This window comes from Neovison vison, chromosome 13 (assembly GCF_020171115.1).
Source record: "Neovison vison isolate M4711 chromosome 13, ASM_NN_V1, whole genome shotgun sequence".
Classification (NCBI taxonomy): domain Eukaryota; kingdom Metazoa; phylum Chordata; class Mammalia; order Carnivora; family Mustelidae; genus Neogale; species Neogale vison.
The window spans coordinates 48660659-48682585 of NC_058103.1; the positions used below are offsets into that span (position 1 = coordinate 48660659).

Genomic DNA, 21927 nt, shown 5'->3' on the forward strand with positions numbered 1-21927 from the left:
TATGGGAGCCTGGGTGCTCAGTCAGTTAGGTATCTGCCCTCGGCTCATGTCTTGCTTGATACCAGGGTCCTGGGATCGAGTCCTGCCTCAGGCTCCCTCCTCTGAGGGCAGTCTCCTTCTGCCTCTTCCTCTGCTTCTCTCCCCTGCTGAGTGCTTGCTAGACCATTCAGGCAAACTGAAATGCCTAAAATGAGTTGTTTTAACAAAATGTCATCACACCTGTTAGAGGAGCCCCATGAATATCAGCAAAGTTATGAGAGTTGCTTCCTGGAAAAATGTCATTGACAGTATTGTCCATTATATTACTCTCTAGCCTCTTAATAGAGGTCCCACTTACGCATACACACATATACACCAACACCAAGAAAGTTTCTCTCTGATCATAATTTCATTACTCTTTTTGCTTTTTCTGAATTACTGGCTTATTTTTATCTCAGATTCTATGATTCACCTAACTGACCTTGGCTACTGTAAAATACACAGCAAAATCTAGTCATTGTATAGCACATATTTACTTTCTTCACCATATTTACCTGTGACTTCATTTTAAGTTTATAACTCGCCTTTCTATAACTAGGTGAGGTATTAATTAAATGCAAAGTTGAGTTTTTCTCAGCTCATTTAGCTGTGCTTAGGACTTAGGTCTGTTCTAAGTTGACCTACATACATTTTTTGAAAGGAAACATAATTACAAAATATAATTTCTGTGTTAAATTTTAAAGACTAGTTTTAAATAACAAAAAATTCAGAATTTGTGTTTCTTTTCTAAGTTCTGTTTTTTAAAGCATGTCATATAACGGTAACCCTGTTTTTTTTCCCCTTCTAAGGCAGCCAACAGTTAGATTCCATTCATGTAACACAGTTGGAGAGAGATACCGTTTTAGTGTGTTTAGATAGTAAGTACTATTTTAAATTTTATTCCGAGTATACTACTTGATATAATAGACCTTTTAATGGAATTAATTCTACTATACTATAATTCAAGATTTTCACTTTTCCTTTAAAAGTGACTTTTTTTAATTGATGAGAAACCTAAATTGGCTATGGATATAGTAATTAATTGATCTGTTTGTTAATACTATTCTCTGTTAACTTTTTCTTTATTTTGTTGGACCTACTTGGAAATATATTAGGACAGCTTTCCATAACCCTTGGGTAAAATTTTGTATAAAACTATTCTTTATAAAATTCTGTATAAAACTGAGGGTTTTTTCCTACCTCACTGTAATTAATGGAAAAAATAGAAGGTTATACTAATATAGTCACTTTGTCATATGACATGAACTTTGAGAGTCCTGTAGAAGTGAGAGTCTAACATATAGAATTGACACCTTCACCTGCTGCTCGTGATTCTTTTGATTCAGGGAGAGATGTTAGTGATAGAAGTATGTTGTACTATAAGCAGTTGAGAAGCAGAAAAAACTTCAACAACAGGCATTATTTCAATTTTCAAAGAAGTCTGCTTCTTAAAACCCACTTATTTTTATACAGTAAATCATGCAAGGTAAAATTCACACAGACTTAAAATTATACTTGAAACTTGGCAGTATTCCAATATTTTTAAATTAGGACCTGTCCATAGGTGTTCAGGGCAATTTTGAAAATTTTAAAATTTGTTCTATTACTGAATGTGCCTGTATTTTTGTCCTAATTTCTATTCTCTAAAGACTTCCGTAGTGAATTTGCCTTAAAGAATCATAAAGATCTATTATAGAGAAGTAAACCAAAGCCTAAATTGTTTCATTCACCCATCATCCATTCTTTAAGTACTTTTGATTCTTTAAGTACTGGTAAGATTGAAGTGTTACTCTGTTACTTTTAAGTGAATTTGATAAATTCTTTTTTATCCAAACAAGTAGGAAGTTCAGTAGTGATTAAGTAAATCATCAAAATTTAATATTAATAATGTTGAACATTTAGTGCTGAAATCCCTAAACTTTCTGATAAATCTAACGAAAATAAATTGTGCTTAGTTTTCATTTTGTTAATTTATGTATTTTATCTAAAAATGTCAAAAACCTTTGATTGGCTGAGCCCTCCATTTCCCAATTATTGAAGGTAAATGGAAAGGTGACTTCTTTGAGCTTTGGGGTTTTTTTTAAGGGAACAGAATACTTTAAAATTGAGTTGTCATCTATACAGTATAAATCAGTTTTAGTAAGCAGCAGTAGAGATAGGCCTATAATCACAAATCATGGTAGGTAAGAAAGTAATGCAGGGAAAGGGTGTGTTCTAAGTCAGAGTTAAAGATGGTTAAATTAAAAACAAATAGGTGAAAAATAGATTTATGTATACTCACCATCCCAGAGTTTACTTATAAGAAATTATGACCCTTGAGAAGTACTGTTTGTTGCTCCTGTGTACCTCTATACAATATTATTCATATACTACAGTTATGGATTACTACAAATATTACTTATCATATGTTATATAATTGGTAAGGGAAAAAAATCAACCCCATTTGCTAAGTACTTGGACACTAAGTTCGCCACTTTGATATATCTTGCTTTTTAAAAAATGAGAATGTAAGTGTTCAGTATATCCTAAAGAGAAAGAAAAAAAGAAAAAAAAATAGTATGTACTAAAGAAGGCACTTTTATGTCTTATAAAACAGTTTTACACATATTAATGACAGTTTTTCAGTGGGCATATTTGAATCATGACAATAAATAGTTGAACTTTATTAAAAATATTTGTTCTGTATCCATATAAAATCCACATAACAAGTTCCATTTATTTTTAGAAGATCTGCATTTCCAGTTTTGACTTGCTTTTTCTTTTTTTAAGAATTTGTAAAAATTGTAAATCTACAAGGAAGACTAAAATCAAGTAAGAAACTGGCCTCCGAGCTAAGTTTTGATTTTCGCATTGAATCTGTAGGTAAGTCTGCTTTTTTAGAAATTTCAGTATATTGACATACAATATCCTGTTTGAGATATACATCATAGTCATTTGATATTTTATACATTATGAAATGATCCCCATAATAAGTCTAGTTAGTATCTGTCACCATACAGAGTTGCTACAGTGATGTTGACTTTATTCCCTATATTGTACTTTACATCCCATTGACTTGTCTTATAACTGGAAGTTTACCTCTTCATCCCCTTCACCTATTTTGTCTAGGCCTCTGTTTTTTTAATAATGTGTTTAGAATACTTGATTTTTTTGATTCCATACTTAGGGTTGTCCACAAGTTTCAGTGATGTGGAAATGTTTTGTGTGCTTTTAAATATAGTAGTCATTAATCACACCTGTTAAGTACTTGAAACGTGGCTACTGATAATTTTAATTTTTTTATTTTGATGTAATTTGGGGTGCCTGGGTGGCTCAGTTGGTTAAGCAACTGCCTTTGGCTCAGGTCATAATCCTGGAGTCTCAGGATCGAGTCCCACATCAGGCTTCCAGCTCTGCAGGGAGTCTGCTGCTTCCTCTGACCCACCTCCCTTTTGTGCTCTCTCTCTCTCTCGCTCGCTCTCTCTCTCTTTCTTTCTCTCTCTCTCAAATAAATAAATAAATAATCTTTTAAAAATAAGAAAATCAATGTAATTTTAATGTTAATAGCCACATGTGGCCAATTGCTATATCTGTGCAGATACAGATATTAATAAATCTTCTATTATTGTTTCCTGGGTATTTAAAACTTGAAATCATTTTTTAAATTTCTGTTCATTGTTCCCTTTGCTGCATGAAGTGAATTATGTTCTTCCAGTTTTTTTCCAAATCATAAAGGTATTTGTGTGATGTGATTAATGGTATTAGATATGCTTTAATTTTTTGCCATGTTAAGTTCTGGTTGGTGTGTTGATGGTAATTGCTTTTAGGTCCACTTATGTATAAATAACTAGTTTCCCATAGGACTTGGAAACTAATGCCATTTTAATTTGCTTCCTTGTCAATGAGTATTTTACTCTGGATACTCATTGGTTTTATGATAAAAATTATTATATTTTATTGTTGTTTGCATCCTCATTGGTTATGTGTCAGTAAATATTTTCCCAGGGATGATAGAACTTATGAAAAAATACCATAACGAAGTATTTTGAACAATATATTATATGACTCTACTATAAGTCAAAAACAGTTAAAAACTAAGTTGTCAATTTTCATTTGGGCCATAAAAATACATGTATTTCATAATTAAATGCATATTCTTAAAATGTTTCTCAACATTTAGAAAGTTTCTGTTTTATCTATTAAATATTTTAATGATTTCTCAACTGGAATTTTGCCCTTTTACAAAGTACATTCATCCCTCTGTGTAAAACATTTTAAATAAAAGTAATTTGCTTCAAACTGGAAAATTTAATTTATTGAAGCAGGAAACTTAAACGTTCTGTAGATGGCCAGACAAAATGGATTTTGAAACTAGTTTCTTCTTTCACTCCTTTATGTGCTGGATATTGCATACCAATTTCCAAGATTTAATATTTTCAGTAGGGATTCTGACATATAGATCTTTAGTTCCTTTTCATTTTAACTGAAACATACTGGTACCTAAACTTTTTCATATGTGTCACATTTTTCAAGGAATTTTAATTGTTACACAGAAGTTTGTTCCTCTTAAGCTTAATTATTTCTTAAGTGAACTTGGAAATAATTACAAAGATCCTCCTGGGTAAAAAAAAAAAAAAGAGTCCCTTTAAATCACCTTTTAAAAATGAAACTAGTAACTAAGTCTTTTTATTTGTCACAGTTAGTAAAGCATGTGATTTGTTACTGTAATATACTTTTATTTTTATTGAGCTAACTTATATTCCCAGAACATTCTTATATTAACTTTTTACAGAGTCCGTATTCTAGTAAGAAACAAAATGCTTCAGTCACTTTCTCTCTTTACCTTTACTGTGTAGGGTATGTGACTAACTCTCCAAAATCAAATGGGCTCTCTCCCTCACTGTCTGCACTTCAATGACTGAAGCCCCCTGCCAGGAAGGGCCTGTCTCTTCCCCGAAAGTTGTGTGGCCTGCCTACTGTAGTTCTAAACCTCTGAGTTACCCCATAAGGGTGCCTCAGTGGCCCCAAGCCTGCTTGAAACCAAGCAGAAGATAGAGATGGACAAGGCATAAGAACAGGTTTCCCTCCAAGACCTTCAGGCCACACCAGGAGAACAGGGGAGATGGGTAGGGAGTCAGAGGGGCTGTGGCATGTTATACAGTGGCCACACTTTGGGGTCATGGTCACTCCTGAATCCAAAGCCCCAAAGCCATTGGGAAGGTGAGCAAGCTTGGCAGTGAACCATCCTGTGGACAATGGGGCCTCCCAAGTCCAGGGCAAATGCCCAGGGGGCTCCAGAGGCCTGAGGTGGGTGGGGTTGGGGGACTGAAGGCCGCAGCTGTGAGAACTATAGCTGGGTGCCCCTCTGAATAAGAACTGGCTTGCCAGATCATAAATACTCAGTGTGTGGTTACACTTTGGATTGTAAGACAGGTTAATGTTTTAAAATAAAATTTGCAGTAGGGAATGTAAGTATAAATGAAAGATGCTTCCTTAATAGCTACTTGTAATTGTATGACAGTATTTAAATAACCATGTTTTTAATCCAAAACCCCAATTATATGTTTTATTTTTTTATTCATCGTAACATATGAAAGAGAAATCAGTGTTGATATCCAGCTCAGTAGAAGTTAGCCCATGTTTAAATGAATGCCTGTTATATGTATCTTTGAAAACTTGCATGACCCTGCCTCAATAAATTATTTGGGCTTAGGCATGGCTTAGCCACAAAAATGTTGGGAACTGATGGTCTAGACGGTGGAATTTTGCACCAAGCACTTGGAGAGCTTTACATTAGTATTTATTTAAAACAGTGAAGGAAATGTATAATGAATTACTCCGTGCTTTTAGTTTCAGTTCTCTCTAATCTTTTTTAGTATGCCTTCAAGATAGTGTGTTGGCTTTCTGGAAACATGGAATGCAGGGTAAAAGCTTCAAATCAGATGAGGTAAGGCTTCTCATTTCACCTCCCGTGATTTCCACAAAAGATTTTAAATGTCGAAACATTTTATGCATTTTATGCATTTTCTTTCTGAACCCACATTACTCTGTTTAGTGCCTTTAGTGCTATGAATTGGTAGAGCAAAATTGCTGGTATTTCCCCTTCAGATAATTTTCTTTTATATTCATTATATGATTCTCAGTGGCCACAAGGGATTGTCGAACTTGAGTTTGTACAGTTATAGTTCTCTACTTTGTAATTTAGAAATATGATTGCTAAGATTACTAAACTTCTCTTAAGTTAGTAAGTCTTTCCATAACCAATAAATGTATAGCTTCTTTTTAAATATTATATTTAAAATTCTAAGTTACTATGTATTAGATCACAGAACTAAGGAAAAATCTATTAACTCATTTAGTAAATTATTGAGTACAACAACATGTAAGACACTATTATTATAGCACTGTAAGGCATAATGAAGTATAATTATAAATAATAACAAGCATTTAAAACATCTGTGTTATAGGCATTTTATAAGTATTAGCTTATTTAAAACCGATAATCCAATGGGATTAGGTACTATTCATATTCCCATTTTTTTTTTTAAAGATATTTTTATTCATTTGAGAGAGAGAGAGAGTAAGCAAGCAAGAAAGCACAAGCAGCAGAGGGAGAGGGAAAAGCTGGGGGAGCCAGATGCAGGGCTTAATCCCAGGACCCTGGGATCATCACCTGAGTTGAAAGCAGACACCGAACCGACTGAGCCCTCATTTTTCCATTTTTTGTAGGCACAGAGTGGTTAAGCTATCTTGCTCAGAGTTAAGTGACTAGATAAGTGGCAAAGTCTGGATTTGAAGGGAGTGTCTTCAAAAATCACTTCTAGTTGAGATAATCAGGCTACATTTCATGCAGGAGAGGGACTTGGCATCCAGCCTTGAGAGAGGAATCCTAATAGTTAAGATGATACTAATGTAGACATTTCCTACTCATATGAGTATCTCTGTAATTCTTTTACACCATTGTCTCACATATTTGGGATTTATTTTAAAACTGAAAGTCTTCAATTTGAATTACCTTTATTTTTATGCATGCTCATATTTATATGTGACGGATTATTTGTACCTCTTACATGAATTTGGAGTTAGAATGCTTCCATGAGAAAACAGCATAAATCAGCTGACTTTGGTATGTCAGTTTTATCTAGTTATCATGTCACTAAATGTCACCAGGTCCCTGCATTTAATGAAACCTGCAGTCCTACTTACTGCCATAAAATTAATTGTCCTTAGATGCTTTTCTCAGTGTGTCACTCCTGTGGTTAGAAATCTATAGAAAATACCTGTTTCTCACTGTATCACATACAAATTCTATTTCCTATTTTTAACTCTTCTTGCTTAAGTGGGGGGCTTAGTGGGTAGGGAAGGAAAAAATGAAACAAGATGGGATCAGGAGAGAGACAAACCGTAAGAGACTCTATTTTTTTTTTTTTTAAGATTTTATTTATTTATTTGACAGAGAGAGAGATCACAAGTAGGCAGAGAGACAGACAGAGAGAGATGAGGAGAAGCAGGCTCCCTGCTGAGCTGAGAGCCCGATGCGGGACTCGATCCCAGGCCCCTGGGATCATGACCTGAGCCGAAGGCAGAGGCTTAACCCACTGAGTCACCCAGGCGCCCCCATTAGAGACTCTTAATCTCACAAACAAACTGAGGGTTGCTGGGGGTGGGGTGTGGAGAGGGTGGTAGGGTTATGGACATTGGGGAAGGTATGTGCTATGGTGAGTTGTGTGAAGTGTGTAAATTTGGCAATTCACAGACCTGTACCCCTGGGGCTAATAATACATTATATATTGGTAAAAATTTTAAGAAAAAAACTCATCTTGCTTACCTCTTTCTTTCTTTTGTTTTCTCATCCTTCATCTGGGCCTATGATATTCATCAAGTAATGCTCAACCATTCAATGACAATGATTGGAACATTTCTGAACTTAATACTCCGAGAATCAGTTCCATGTAGTATAGCACTATTAACTTCCTGCTTCAAGGTTATTAGTTCTGTTCTCCCAGCTAGACTGCAAAGTCATTGATAACAGAGTATTTTTATACCTGTTTAGATCCACACTGTTGTTGCTTGGACTCCTCCAAACGCTGACCTTGGCCTAAGACAAGGAATCAAGTGTGGGTAGTTTATTGGGAGTAGATCCCAAAAATCAAGTGATGGAATGAGGATTATAAGAAAGATAGGGGATGGGGCACCTGGGTGGATCAGTGGGTTAACCCTCTGCTTTTGGCTCGGGTCATGATCCCGGAGTCCTGTGATCGAGCCCTGAGTCGGGTTCTGTGCTCAGCAGGGAGCCTGCTTCCACCTCTCTCTCTGCCTGCCTCTCTGCCTGCTTGTGATCGCTGTCAAATAAATAAATAAATAAATCTATCTTTAAAAAAAAAAGAAAGATAAGAGAGGGGCAAAAAACAAAAACAAAAACAAATAGTATATTAATAAACTGGTTCCCACTCTGGGCGCCAGGGCTTAACCCTAAAGGGACCACTGGGGCAGGGTATAGAGCACATTTCAGAATAGACTCATTTGAAGGTGGGAAGCTGGTGCTGTCTCTTTTGATTAAGTGTTATTCCCAGGAGTATAAACTCCCCACACTTCGGAATAGTGTGTGCACCTGAGTTTGTACCTTCTACAGCTTTGGAGAAAATAGAGCAGAGGAACACCATAGGTAACACTACAGTCAGACACGAGGATTTGGGAGTGCCCAGCACAGCTCTGTGGAAGTCAGGGGGGATCTGGGTGCCACCTCAAGCATCTGCACTGAGGGAAAGGAAGTTAGAGTCGAGGCTCCGCAGTTCAGCAAACTGGAATTCAAACCCTGGGTCTACCAGTTATATGATCTTAAGCAAGTTACTCAACTTCTCTGAGCCTTAGATTTTTGTTTGTTTGTTTGTTTTAAATAATATGGGAATTATAATATATATCACAAAGAGTTCTAAGGAAAGTACCTGACTAATATCAGATGTTCTATATATGTTGATTTATTTCTTACCAATAAGGCAGTCAAAAAACAAAACCTACTGAAATTTATTTCATTTGAGAAACTGAGCCTATCAAAAATTACCATGGGGCGCCTGAGTGGCTCAGTGGGTTAAAGCCTCTGCCTTCAGCTCAGGTCATGATCCCAGGGTGTTGGGATTGAGCCCGCATCGGGCTCTGCTCAGTGCGGAGCCTGCTTCCCCCTCTCTCTCTGCCTGCCTCTCTGCCTACCCCTCTGCCTACATGTGATCTCTGTCTGTCAAATAAATAAAATCTTTAAAAAAAAATTACCCTCATGTTTAATAATTGCTCTAAGTAGTTTTTAAATTATGATTTAAATAATATGGGGACGAAGGTATGACTATAGATATTTTCTTTTCATAGGTTACCCAGGAGATTTCAGATGAAACAAGAGTTTTTCGCTTATTGGGATCAGACAGGTAATAGTTTGGTTGTTTAATTTCATTACCAAAGGAGTTCAGTAGTTGTGTTCTTAATTATATTATCACCCTGTAACTCTTTCAAATAGGATTCTTAGAGGGCTCGGCAACTGAGAGAAATTTCCTTGTATCTTTATTGAGACAGAGAAGAAAAATTTAAATATTCGGTGAAGCAGTCTTTTCACCAGTGTGAGGATCCTGATTCTAGAGATAGTTATAGTCCACCAAGAAAAAGTGTGTTAATAGAGTTGTTTATGTCCCTAGTACCATGATATATTTCAGGTCCCTTCATTTTTATCATTTGTTCCTAGTTTGTTATCTTCTATTAACTATCACAACATAAACCCAAAAGTATATGCACCTCCTGACATTTTTGTATCATTTTGTATCAGAAAACATTTGACTCCATTTCTGAAGTCAGTCTCAAAAGGAATTACATCATCTCTGTGATCAAAATGAAAGACAAATTCTAAAACTGCCATCTTAGGGAAAAAAATTTACTAGTTTTTGTTCTCCAGAGTCTGTATTATCTACTTCTACAACTAATAAAATACCCCTTCTTTCCTGTTTTCCCACCAAAAATTGTTACTGCAGCAAAACTGGCTACAGTAGTAGGCATCCGTTGTGAGACAAGGATGACAAACCTCTGGTCTTCCAGTGTCGGCTGCTCATAGAATCACTGTTCGGATGGGTGTCTCTTAGATCCTGTTTTCTTCTCTAAGTTCTTCTTTCACCCCCTTCTTGATAGTGTATATTGTTGATCCTTGAGCAGCACAGTTTTGAACTGCATGGGTGCACTTACGTGCAGATTTTTTCAATAAACACAATACAGTACTGTAAATGTTTTTGCTCTTGGAATTTTTAAAATAACTATTTTCTGTAGCTTACTTTACCGTAAGAATACAGTATGTAAATGCATAAAGCATACAGAATATGTGGTAATCAACTGAATCAACTGTTCATGTTATCTGTAAGTCTTTCAGTCAGCAGTAGGCCATTCATCGTTAAGTTTGCTGGGAGTTAAAAGTTACACAGGAAAAGTTCAACTGTGCAGGAGGTCAGCGCCCCTAACCTTCATGTTGTTCTAGAATCAATTGTGTTCTAAAGCTTTATTATACTTTCTGTTGGCATATATGAGTAGGCAAATTTGGTTTTAGTTGGAGTAAGATAATGAGACTATCCTCAAATGTTTTCGGTATTTTATACTCATAAATTTATCAGTTGTTTTTGTTTTGTTTTTGAGCTATAAAGTGTAAAGCTGAATTTGACAGTGCACTTGTGATCTTTATGAGAATATGAACAATGATACTCTTTCCTTGTTTGATATTAGTATTTGAGTGAAGCATGCAATCTCTATTTTTGCTCTTAAACAAGCCTTTTGTTTTGGTTTAATTGCAGGGTTGTCGTTTTGGAAAGTAGGCCAACAGAAAATCCTACTGCACACAGCAATCTTTACATCTTGGCTGGACATGAAAATAGTTACTAAACGACAAAAACTGATCTCAAATGACAGGAAAATGACCATACTCCATTGAAAGCAAAAATTTCTTAAGTTCAGTACAAACTACACTATGATTTACTTTAACTTTTATGGGTTATATCTCAAATGATCTGTACCTTACGGTAGAATTCAATATTTTCTGTAGCTGGAAACAGCTGTTCTATCTCTTGCCACTGTGTGGTGGTTATATCAAGTTTGCTTAATAAAAGCTATGAGACAAATAGTCCTCTAGTTCCAGGAAACACAGTCTTTTAAAAAAAATAATGTTTGTAACAAGGGTGCCATGATATTTTTAGATAACTCCTGTGATTATCTTGAGAGAGATAAATTTAGTGATAGTTTTCTTATTTTATACCATGTTTTATTCCTTCTTAATGAGCATAATTTGATAAAAAAAATTGTCAAGTAAGCCTTTCACTTTTACATTGGCCATTCTGTATGTTTTTGTAAAATAGAATATTTAATCCTTATTTATTAATCTCTCGCTGGAGTGGTGTGATATATGTAACTTTTAGCAGAGGAGGGTTTCAGAGCAGCTTAAATTTTTTTGTAATGTATAAAAATTTTGTTTACCTTTTAAGAGTAGTACTTTGAGGGGTTAAAGGCAGTGTGTTTGGGTTAGTACATACACGCAGTTTTGCTTAACACAAGTATTTTATAATACAGGATCATCCAGAATTGCCTTAAGAGGGAGTTTTGAGTTTTTGATTATAATATAGGGGGTCATACAGAAGATATTGATAATGGTTGAAATATTGTTAGAGGGCTGTGTATGTCTAGATGTGACTACCATGTGTATGTATTCTTGACAAGCAGTATAATATACCTGTGATTTTTTTTACATTAGGGATTATGCATAATAAATTAATATTCATATATATTATCATCCCTGATGTAGGGGGGGATGTATTTAACTGCCCATGATATGTATTTTACTTATACTATACCAGAGGGGAACTGTAAAGCAGCTACATGTGTAATCTTGGTTTTTTTCACATATGTAGGTATTCATTTTGAGTAGGCTTAAGAAAAAAAAATCTTTAAATAAAATTCAATTCCTAATGGGATAGTATAAATAAGTATTATAAAAACCAGTATTCTAAAAATAAGAAGGGATAGTGCCATTATGAGTTTGCTTCTCTTTGCTATGGTTAGTATTCAAAATTAAAGTGTCACATTTGGTACCTATTGTCTTAATGCACTTACTGAGAACAGTTAGCATTGAGATGATGAACAAGAGGTTAGCAATAGTGAGGTATAGATTATTTTCAGCAGTTACTTGAGAGGAAAACAGTGTAACAATCTTTCAGTCTTTAGCAATTCTGTAAAATAGTATTATCATCTCCATTTTTCAGATGAGGAAAAAAGGGTTTAGCCAGGTTAAGAGAGTCACCCCGTTCACACAGCAAGTTGGTGGTTGAGCCAGACTATGAGTCTTGTGACTCTGTTCTTTTCACTATGCAAACAATAAAATGTTATGCAAATAAAATATAAAGTAAATTTTCTTTACAAATGTACATATGATCTGATTTTAGTAAGTGTGTGCTTATTTCTTTTGAGTATGTTAAAGGGGGCCTCTGAACTGAAGGACACTGGATACACTCCATGGCAGGGACTGTACTCGAAAATGAAATATTTACATACTAGATACAAAGATCAATGTCCTCCTCCTTTTCACTGAATCCTGGCAGCCAGACCTTCCCATTCCAACAATATGTGAAATCTCTGTGCAATCTGGCCAGTTCAAGTGGAAAGACCTAAAGAGATCCTGACATGAAAATCCTAGTTAACACACCCACCGCTCCATGCATCCAGAGCCTGCAGATCATCTTATAGTCCTGTGCTGTTAATAATGATAAAACAACCAAGACAAAATATCTGAGGGAAACCTATCACATAAGAGGGAGAGCTTTTAAAATAAAACATAATATCTTCACAAACTTGGGGTAAGCAAAGACTTCCCAAACAGAACATTAAGGCTTTGATCATAAAAGAAAATGTTTATATAAAATGGACTTAATTAAAATTAAGATACTCCATTATCTAAGGACACCCTTATAAGAAGGAAAGGACAAGCCACAAAATAGAGAAGAGACTTGCATTACTTGTGTCCACATATACCCAAAAGATACAAGATCTTCCACAAATCCTTAAGAAAAAAAGGCAGACGGGGAACTTGCTGGCTGAGTCAATAGAGCACGTGACTCTTGGTCTCAGGTTTGGGAGTTTGAGCCCCACACTGGATGTAGAGGTTACTTTAAATAATAATAATAATAATAATAGGATCTTTAAAAACAAAAAAGGCAGACAACTCAATAGAAAAATGGGCAAAAGATTTAGAATAAACACTCCACAAAAGGTAAAATCTGGGTAGCAATAAATATATGGAAATGTATTCTACTACCTTGGTGATCAGAGGAATGCAAATTAAAACAACGCAGTACTTTCACACATCCACCAAAATGGCTACAATAAAAAGGACAGACAGGGTGCCTGGGTGGCTCAGTGGGTTAGGCCACTGCCTTCGGCTCAGGTCATGATCTCAGGGTCCTGGGATCAAGTCCCGCATCAGGCTCTCTGCTCAGCAGGGAGCCTGCTTCCCTCTCTCTCTCTCTCTCTGCCTGCCTCTCTGTCTACTTGTGATCTCTGTCAGATGAACAAATAAAATCTTTAAAAAAAAAGACAGACAAATACAAACCCTGGTGAGGTTGTGGGGAAGCCAGAGCACTTACACACTGCTAGTAGGAATGTAAAATGGCACAATACTTTGGAAGACAGTTTGGCAGTTTCTTAAAACAGTAAATATAGATTTACCATATGACCTGGCAATTCTACTCCTATGTATCTGCCCAAGAGAAAACATGTCCACATAAAGGCTTGAATGCAAATGCCCAAAGGTGTATTATCCATAATAGCCAACAAGTAGAAGCAACCCAAATATCCACCAGCTGGTAAATGGATAAACAATATGTGTTCTCTCCATGCAATGGAATATTCAGCAATGAAAAGGAACAACATATGATAAATGCTACAGTGCAGATGAGCCTCAAAAACATGTTAGGTCAAAGAAACTAGTTCTAAAAGATCCCATACTGTAATGATTATCTGAAATGTCCAGAAAGGTAATTCTGTGGAAGCAGAAGGTAGACTAGGAGCAGGGGTTGAGAAGGGAGAGTGACTGTGAGCATGAGGTTTCTGTTTGAGATGATGAAAATGTTTTAAAATGAGATGAGGGGGCACCTGGGTGGCTCAGTCGGTTGAGTATTAAGACTCTTCGGCTCAGGTCCTGATCTTGGGGTCATGAGATCGAACCCTACCTCAGGCTCTGTACTTAGCAGGGAGTCTACTGAAGATTCTCTCTCCCTCTGTGTCGCTCCCCCTGCCCCAAATAAATAAATAAATCTTTAAAAAAATAAATAAAATGATGGGACGCCTGAGTGGCTCAGGCAGTTGGTCGTGATCCCAGGGTCCTGGGATCAAGCCTCACATCCGGCTCCCTTCTCCCTATGCCCCTCCCCCTGCTCACATGAGCGCTCGCTCGCTCGCTCTCTCTGTCTCAAATTTTTTTTAAAAAAGACTTTTAAAAAAATGAGACTGATGATAGCTGCACAACTGTAAACTTACTAAAAAAAATTTATCTGCACAGTTAAAATGACTACATTGTATGGTATTTTAAAATACACCTGAATAAAGCTAAATAGAAAAAGAACATCCAAGAGGTCAATAAATACTGATAAAAGTATTCAAATTCATTAGTTACCAGAGAAACACAAATTGAAACAATGATCCCACTACAAAATAACACCACATCCCACCAGCATGACTAAATGACAAAAGAGGGCAATAGGAAAGTGTTGATGAGGATGTAGGACAGCTGGAACTCACGCACTGTTGGCAGGAGTGGGAACTGGTACAGTCACTTTGAAAAACAGCCTCAGTGGACACATCTCAGCACCCGGCATTTCTAGTCCTAGGTGAACGCCTCAAAAACATGTTTACCAAAAGACCAAGAAGATTGTTCATAGCCGCATTATCCATAGTTTACCAAAACTGAAAACAACCCAAATGTCCATGTACAGTTGAAAGGATAAGTTGTGAGATGTTCACAAGTCAGATACCGCGATGCAAGAACGAACTTCCACAACAAGCCTTTCCACACCTCTCCCCCAAAATAAGTATAAGGTTCCAGGTAAGAATCCAGAAGACATTTAAAAACATTAAAAGTAGACTGTCAGATCTCACTTAAACGGAGTTCCAAAACACGGAAAGTAATCGGTAGTGTTAGAAATCACTACAGGATAGTGGTTACTTTTGAGCAGGAGTGAGGGAATCTTGAGATGGTGCCCGAGGGGATGCTTTTGAGGTGCTGGAGATGTTCCATTTTTCACTTCTCAACAAGCTCTACATTGATGACCAATGCATTCTTTTTGCATGTATGTCAATAAAAATTTTCATCAGAGTCTCTGCCAAGACCTGTCCTGGGGAGAATATTCTCTAATTTTCAACATTAACCCAATGATACCAAAAGTGGGACTCTTATTTATAAATGAGAAAACCAGAGAGGTGAGTCATTGGCATGGATTTTTCCATAGAAGGGGGAATGAGACTTACTTGGGGAACCAGCTGTGTGGAAAATAAGAGTGAGTGGGAGTAAGCGGGAAGGCTCTGGCAGATCTCACACACGTGAAATGAGAAGTGGAGAAAGAAGGATTTGCTGAGCCTCAAACTGGCAGTGCGGCTCTGTGAGCGGAGCATCCTGGCCAGTCAGTGGGGAGCCCCAGAGCAAAGACTGCCCACGAGAGGGTTTTCGTGTTAGAAAAGATGGGCTCTGCTTTTAAAACCAAAGGGAAGGGGTGCCTGGGTGGCTCAGTGGGTTAAAGCCTCTGCCTTCGGCTCAGGTCATGATCCCAGAGTCCTGGGATCAAGCCCCACATCGGGCTCCCGGCTCAGCAGTGAGCCTGCTTCCCCCTCTCACTCTCTGTCTGCTTCTCTGCCTACTTGTGATCTCTGTCAAATAAATAAATAAGATCTTTAAAAAAAAAAAAATAGAGTGGCCATAAGATTAAAAACAAAACAAAAAAACATAGGGAACTCAGTCATTAGCAGGGAGCAGCCAAGCCAAAGCTTGGACAAAGCTGAGCTGAATTCTGCAGATGAACTCATTTCTTGCAGCAGTTTCTCTCTGGGAGATCTGATTGGCACCAACCTATAGCCTCCACACTCACACACAGTTAATTGGAAAGTTAGGGTGAATCTCAGATCCATCTGTCTGAATCCGGACAGTCCCTTTAGGACCATATGGAGACCTACCAAGTATAGCTCAAATATCTACGAAAGCCATTAAACTAGTCGATATCTCTGATGGAAATGCAGTATTTGGAAATAGAAAGATGGCAGCAAAAAGCATTCCAGGCAGAGGAAACTATCTGAAATATACATAAGTGACAATTAAGTTGCTGAATCTGGCTTCTTCTGCTGTTCTTTGGTGGTTACAGATTCGAGAAAAAGCAGCAGAACTGGGCTCACAGAAGACCTAGTTGCAGGAGCCAGGCCGTGCCCCCTTGGGGCCTCGGGAGGAATCCACTTTGAGATTCTGGTCCTGAGGGAAGAGAACCTGCTCAGCCTGGGGGTGGCTATCCCTTGGCTGGGGAGGGGAAGGTACCTTGAATGACAGTCATAGTGACACAGTCAAAGGAGAAGACGGAAGGAAGGTTGGGCTTTAACAGAATAAGTGGATGCTGAACTGGCAAAACCAACAGATGTGCTATGTAGTTCTAAACCATCACTTGGGGAAGCTTAAAAAACCAAAGCTGCTCACCACGTGTGAGTGAAATGGTTCATTAAATCATTATGATCTTCAACCACAAGTTCTGTCCTCAGCAATTTTGGTGAGTGTAAGATTTAGCACACTCTAAATATGACATTCAATTTTGGATATATGACTTCATCCTGGTCATGTTTGTCAAGTCTTAATCTTCCTGGATTAGTTACTTCACTGTGGTTATTTGTGATTAACTACAGGACACAGAGAATCCAGTGATCGTGGGTTAGTCCTGGAGCCCCTGCCAAAGCATCCCAACCTTTTGACGTGTAACTGCTCCATGTGAAGCACTGACTGTATCAAGCTTTCAAGTATAGGCTTCTATTTACAGTGAATACCACTGTACACTTAAATTCCTTAAAGCACAGGGAGGTCTGGGTGGCTCAGTGGGTTAAGCATCTGCTTTCGGCTCAGGTCATGATCACAGGGTCCTGGGACTCATGGGACTCCTTGCTCAGTAGGGAGTCTGCTTCTCCCTCTGATCCCTGCCCCTGTGCTATCACTCTCTCTCAAATAAATACTATCTTAAAAAAAAAAAAAAATAAGGAACAATGAGGGGGGCCAGGTGGCTCAGTTGGTGAAGTGTCTGCCTTCGGCTCAGGTCATGATCCCAGAGTACTGGGATTGTGTCCTGCATCGGGCTCTCCACTCAGTGGGGAGACTGCTTCTCCCCCTCCCTCTGCCACTCCTCACCACACATGTGGGCTCTCTCTATCAAATAAATAAAATCTATTTTTAAAAAATAGAATAAGGAACAACGACACTTATATCTGCACCCCCAGCACCAAATAGTTCCTGACATGTAGTATGTCATTAATAAACATTTGTTGTATTAAACTACAATCGAATGAATGTTGAGTAGGTAATGCAGTAACCCAGTCATGTATAAATAGTAAAAATTTTCTGTGACTCTAGAGTCTTGCTCCTATAAAATGCAATTACGTTGTAAATACCTTCCAGTTTTCTGAAAATGAGGAAAGTATTGGGAGTAAATCAATTAAAATTATTTATTCTAAGAATATTAGTCAGGATCTAGGCAACAGAACAAGAAGCCACACAGGTATTTTACCAGAGAATTAATATGTGGAGTTGTTTCACAGATGTTAGCAGAAACAGGACATGAGGAGAACAATCACTGCAGGAAGCAGTTACCACCAGCAGGGTGGGAGGAACCAACAGGCCCCATTTGGGATTACTAGAAGCTGGCGACTCAGAGGATCAAATCCCACTTCTTGGTGTACCCAAAAGACTGAAGTCAGGGTCTCAAAGAGATATTTGTATACCGATATCCATAGCAGCATTATTCACAATAGCTAAATATGAAACATGAAATATGAAAATAGAATGCCAATTGCCAGAGGCTGGGACGGGGGCAATGGGAAGTTACCATACACTGGGTACAGCGTTGTCGTTTTACAAGACAGCAGACTCTCAGATGGTGAAGACGGCCGCGCAACACCATGAAATCTCTGGATACCATTGGGCTGTCCAGTCGAAATGGTAAAAGATAGTACATTTCATGTTACTTGCCTCTTACCACAACTTAAAAACAAAGAAAAGACTGACAATACCAAGCTTACAATGATATGGAGTACCTGAGACTCTCCTTATTTTGTTGAGGAGCATGCAAATGGTACAGCCATTGTGAGAAACCATACGGGCACTGCCTTGGAAGGTTACACATGCATTTGCCATGTAATCCCACCATCCCAGCTCTAGGAATTTACCCACCTAGGTGTGCCAGCCAAGGAACTTCTTGATAAGCAGGGCTCAGGGATGGGGGTAAGGGTAACGTGAGACGTACTTGTGGTGTAGGTTGACTTCATCGATGTGAATACCCAGTTGTGATACTGGACCGTAGTTTGGCAAGATGTTACCATCGGTGGAAATTGGGCAGTTTACAGGATCTTTACAGCAGCATGTGAATCGACAATTACCTAAAAACAAAAAAACCAAAACCAAAACCAAAAAAAAACCCCAAAAATTAAAAGAAAGAAAAAAATTTCCGATCAGTATAAGAAATAATTTTCCTGGTTTCACACAGACCAAAAAGGGTAGAACGCAGATCTGAGTCTGACTGGCCCTCCATCTCCTGCTGTCTCCATCCTCTGAGACCACCAGTGGGTGGCTGCACCCTGTGGTGGGAAGAGGGCTGCTCTGGCAGTGGGAAGCCTGGCTCCCTGAGGAGGACCCTCCAAGCGTTGCTTCGGGCTCTGAGTGATTCAAAGGATGTGCTTTCACTGAGAAGCTTTGAGTGAACCTATAAATTTACATGTTTTCAGTATGGAAAACCTTTTAGTAGGGAAATGAAGTTCCCATCTGAACAGAAAGTAGTCTGCAGGTTATCAGTAGCATGGTGGTAAGAATGGTAAAGACTGATAGGGAACACTCAGCCCTCACAACAACTTGGGAGGTCGGTAAGCATAAAGAGGTTGAGTCATTTGCCCGAGTCCTCGCAGATGGCTCATAGCAGAGCTGGAGGCCCCATCTGGCTCCAGAGTTCACGGTCTTAGTAGGATAACCAGGTTGGATGATATCGAAGAAAAATAAAGATGTTGCTGTGTGAGGTGCAGGATTTCTTACTGTTTGGGGGAAATATTGTTTAAATGTGTATTTTTTAAAATGACCGTGTGGATTCATTTTAGATGCCTCCTGGTGCCTCACTGCTAATACTTGATAAGCCATTCCTTTGAAACCTGCTTACAATAATAGGATTTCCTCCTGTGGTTGTAACTGTTGACCTTCACTCAATCCTCGGCATGTATGCTGCTTAAAGATGACCTTACGAAACTAGATCTCTTGGGTCAACAGATGCTTAAAAATTCAATGGTTGACATGGGAGATGTATCCAAGGGTCCAGTGGTTTCTGTTTGTACAGAGTTACTTAGACAGCAGTGAATAAGCACCACAAAGTTGAGAGGACTTGAAGTATTAACTCCATTCGAGAAATGAATGCAGTTTTATAACAATCTATCTGAAAAGAAATCTCGCTTTAAGCAAAGAGTATTTTTAAAATGCAGCTAATTCACGCTCCCTGTCCGCTCCCCCACCTTGTCACACCCATGAATATTTCTGTTTCAATACTGGGTTTTCTTAAGGTGGATTTCTATTTCTTTTGCCAGGGAACTGGAGTTCCTAATTTGAAGCTACAGTGGGGTGTGGCAGGTGGAAAGAATAGAAATCAGAATTGGGACCCAGGTTCTTGGCCTGTTGGCTGCCCAGAGCAAAAAAAAAAAAAATTTTTTTTTACTCTGAATGCCTCACATACGTTTTTTAAGGATTTTATTTATTTATTTGTCAGAAAGAGAGACACCAAGAGCAGGAACACAAGTAAGGGGAGTGGAAGAGGGAGAAGCAGGCTTCCTACCGAGCAGAGAACCCGACACGGGGCTGGATCCCAGGACCAGAGCCAAAGGCAGACACTTAACAAATGAGCCATTCAGGTGCCCCTCATTACACATTTTCTGGGTCTGTTTCCTCAAATGCCAGGTGTGCCTTCTCGTCTTCCCAGACCTATTAGAAGTATTTTGAAAAGCCCTCCATGTTCTCCTATCTAGTTTCCTTCTTGTTTTAAGTGGGTTGGGAAGGGAAATCATTTCATGGGCACACACAGAAAATAGTTAATAACTATCACTTAGGGACACTTACGTTTTAGGCTCAATAACCATATTATCTCCAATCTTTATAATAATCCTACATGGTTGTATATATTAACTGGCTGGAATTATTAATGGCCCCATTTTATAATAGAAGTTGAGTATGGGGAGGCAGGAGCCCTGGCCATGCACACTGACATGGTGTTTGATGTCAGGGAAAGTCACTTCCTGGTTCCCTGTGCCCAGCATGGTGGCTGATGTGCACCAGCTCTCAGGAAAAGCCTGCTTTCCAAACAGCTGTGTTTGTGTCACAGCTTTAAGCTGGAGTTCAGAAAGTTATTAATATGCTTTCCTATTTCTTCACTCATAAATTTACCTCTGGAAAATTAACTTTTTTTCTAGCATATAAGGACTCAAAATCATAAAGCACAGAAATGTGCATAGATTGCCTTGTTTAAGATAAGTATGGTGGGCAATCAACTGTTCAAGGTGGCAAAGAGATGTCCACTTTGAAGTTTTGAAACTCTGTTTCCTGACGAAGTATCATGTATACACTGACTCATCCACTGGTAGCTCAGGGCCAGCCACAGAACTCCCCCAAGGTTTTAATGTTAATATTGCTGAGCTCTTAAGGCATTTGGGTCCAAGGGTGAAAGTACTGGGTCCTTGCTTTAAAATCTGGAAATGCGAAAAAGGGACTGGGGTTGTTAAAGGAAGATTCAGAAACAAAGAAGACTTCTAGAAGAGGAGGTGCTTTAAAAGGATGGCTTGCCATATGTAAAATGCAGTAAGTACTTACTTTATTTTTTTTAGGGAGAGAGAAAGTACATGCATGAGTGGGGGTGGGGAGGAGGAGGGGGAAAGGGAGAGAGAGAATCTCAAGCAGGCTCCATGCTCAACACGGAGCCCAGACACAGGACTGGATCTTATGACCCTGAGATCATGACCGAAATCAAGAGTCAGACCCTTGACCCACTGAGCCACCCAGGTGCCCCTGCAGTCAGTATTTAAAGGGAAAAACACACACAAAAAATAACTAAGGTTATATTAATTGGGGATGAAAATACTTTATTTCACTATTGGCTGGGCTCACATGTAAAGTCCAGGATGAGAGCCCTTATTTAATTTACAGTTATTTTCCCATATTTAAATTAATTCACCAGTCTTGGGATAAGGGGAACAGTTACTTACATGCCTGGTTCTGGAACATTTGGCAGTGATCTGTCACTTCAGGTTGTTCACAGATGGTCTTTATTATTGCCATTCCCTGTAGTGCGGTCAAAGCACGGGCTCTGCAAATCGGGGGGCTCGGGTTTAAAACCTGCCTTTGGACAGCCCTGGATACCCCCAAACAACCCTGGAAGGCTTGTTTCCTTGGACCAATTTCTCCGAACCTCAGGTTCTTCTTACATAAAATAGGGCCTTTAATAACTCCAACCAGTTCATCTATCCAACCATGTAGGATTATTATAAATCTTGGAGATAGTGTGGTTCCAGAGCTTGAAACGTGAGTGTCCCTAAGTGGTAGTTATTTATTTTCTGTGTGTGCCCACGAAATGATTTCCTTTCCAAATCCACTTAAAGGAAGGAAGGGAG

General features: G+C 38.4%; 2 protein-coding genes across 2 annotated transcripts in view; both read left to right on the plus strand.

The window, feature by feature from the left end:
* MAP4K5 (mitogen-activated protein kinase kinase kinase kinase 5) overlaps positions 1–12443 on the plus strand; it is a 108111-nt gene extending 95668 nt beyond the window's left edge. Inside the window, exons 29-33 of the mRNA XM_044231533.1 lie at positions 828–896; positions 2788–2880; positions 5874–5944; positions 9358–9413; positions 10812–12443. Coding sequence (XP_044087468.1) covers positions 828–896; positions 2788–2880; positions 5874–5944; positions 9358–9413; positions 10812–10899 — 377 coding nt within the window. The 3' untranslated portion in view covers positions 10900–12443. The remainder of the gene's footprint in view (positions 1–827; positions 897–2787; positions 2881–5873; positions 5945–9357; positions 9414–10811) is intronic.
* An 8581-nt stretch (positions 12444–21024) lies between these two features.
* The window catches only part of CDKL1 (cyclin dependent kinase like 1), a 57144-nt gene continuing 56241 nt past the window's right edge, over positions 21025–21927 (plus strand). The window contains exon 1 of the mRNA XM_044231536.1: positions 21025–21118. The gene's annotated coding sequence lies outside the window, so the exon portion shown is untranslated. The remainder of the gene's footprint in view (positions 21119–21927) is intronic.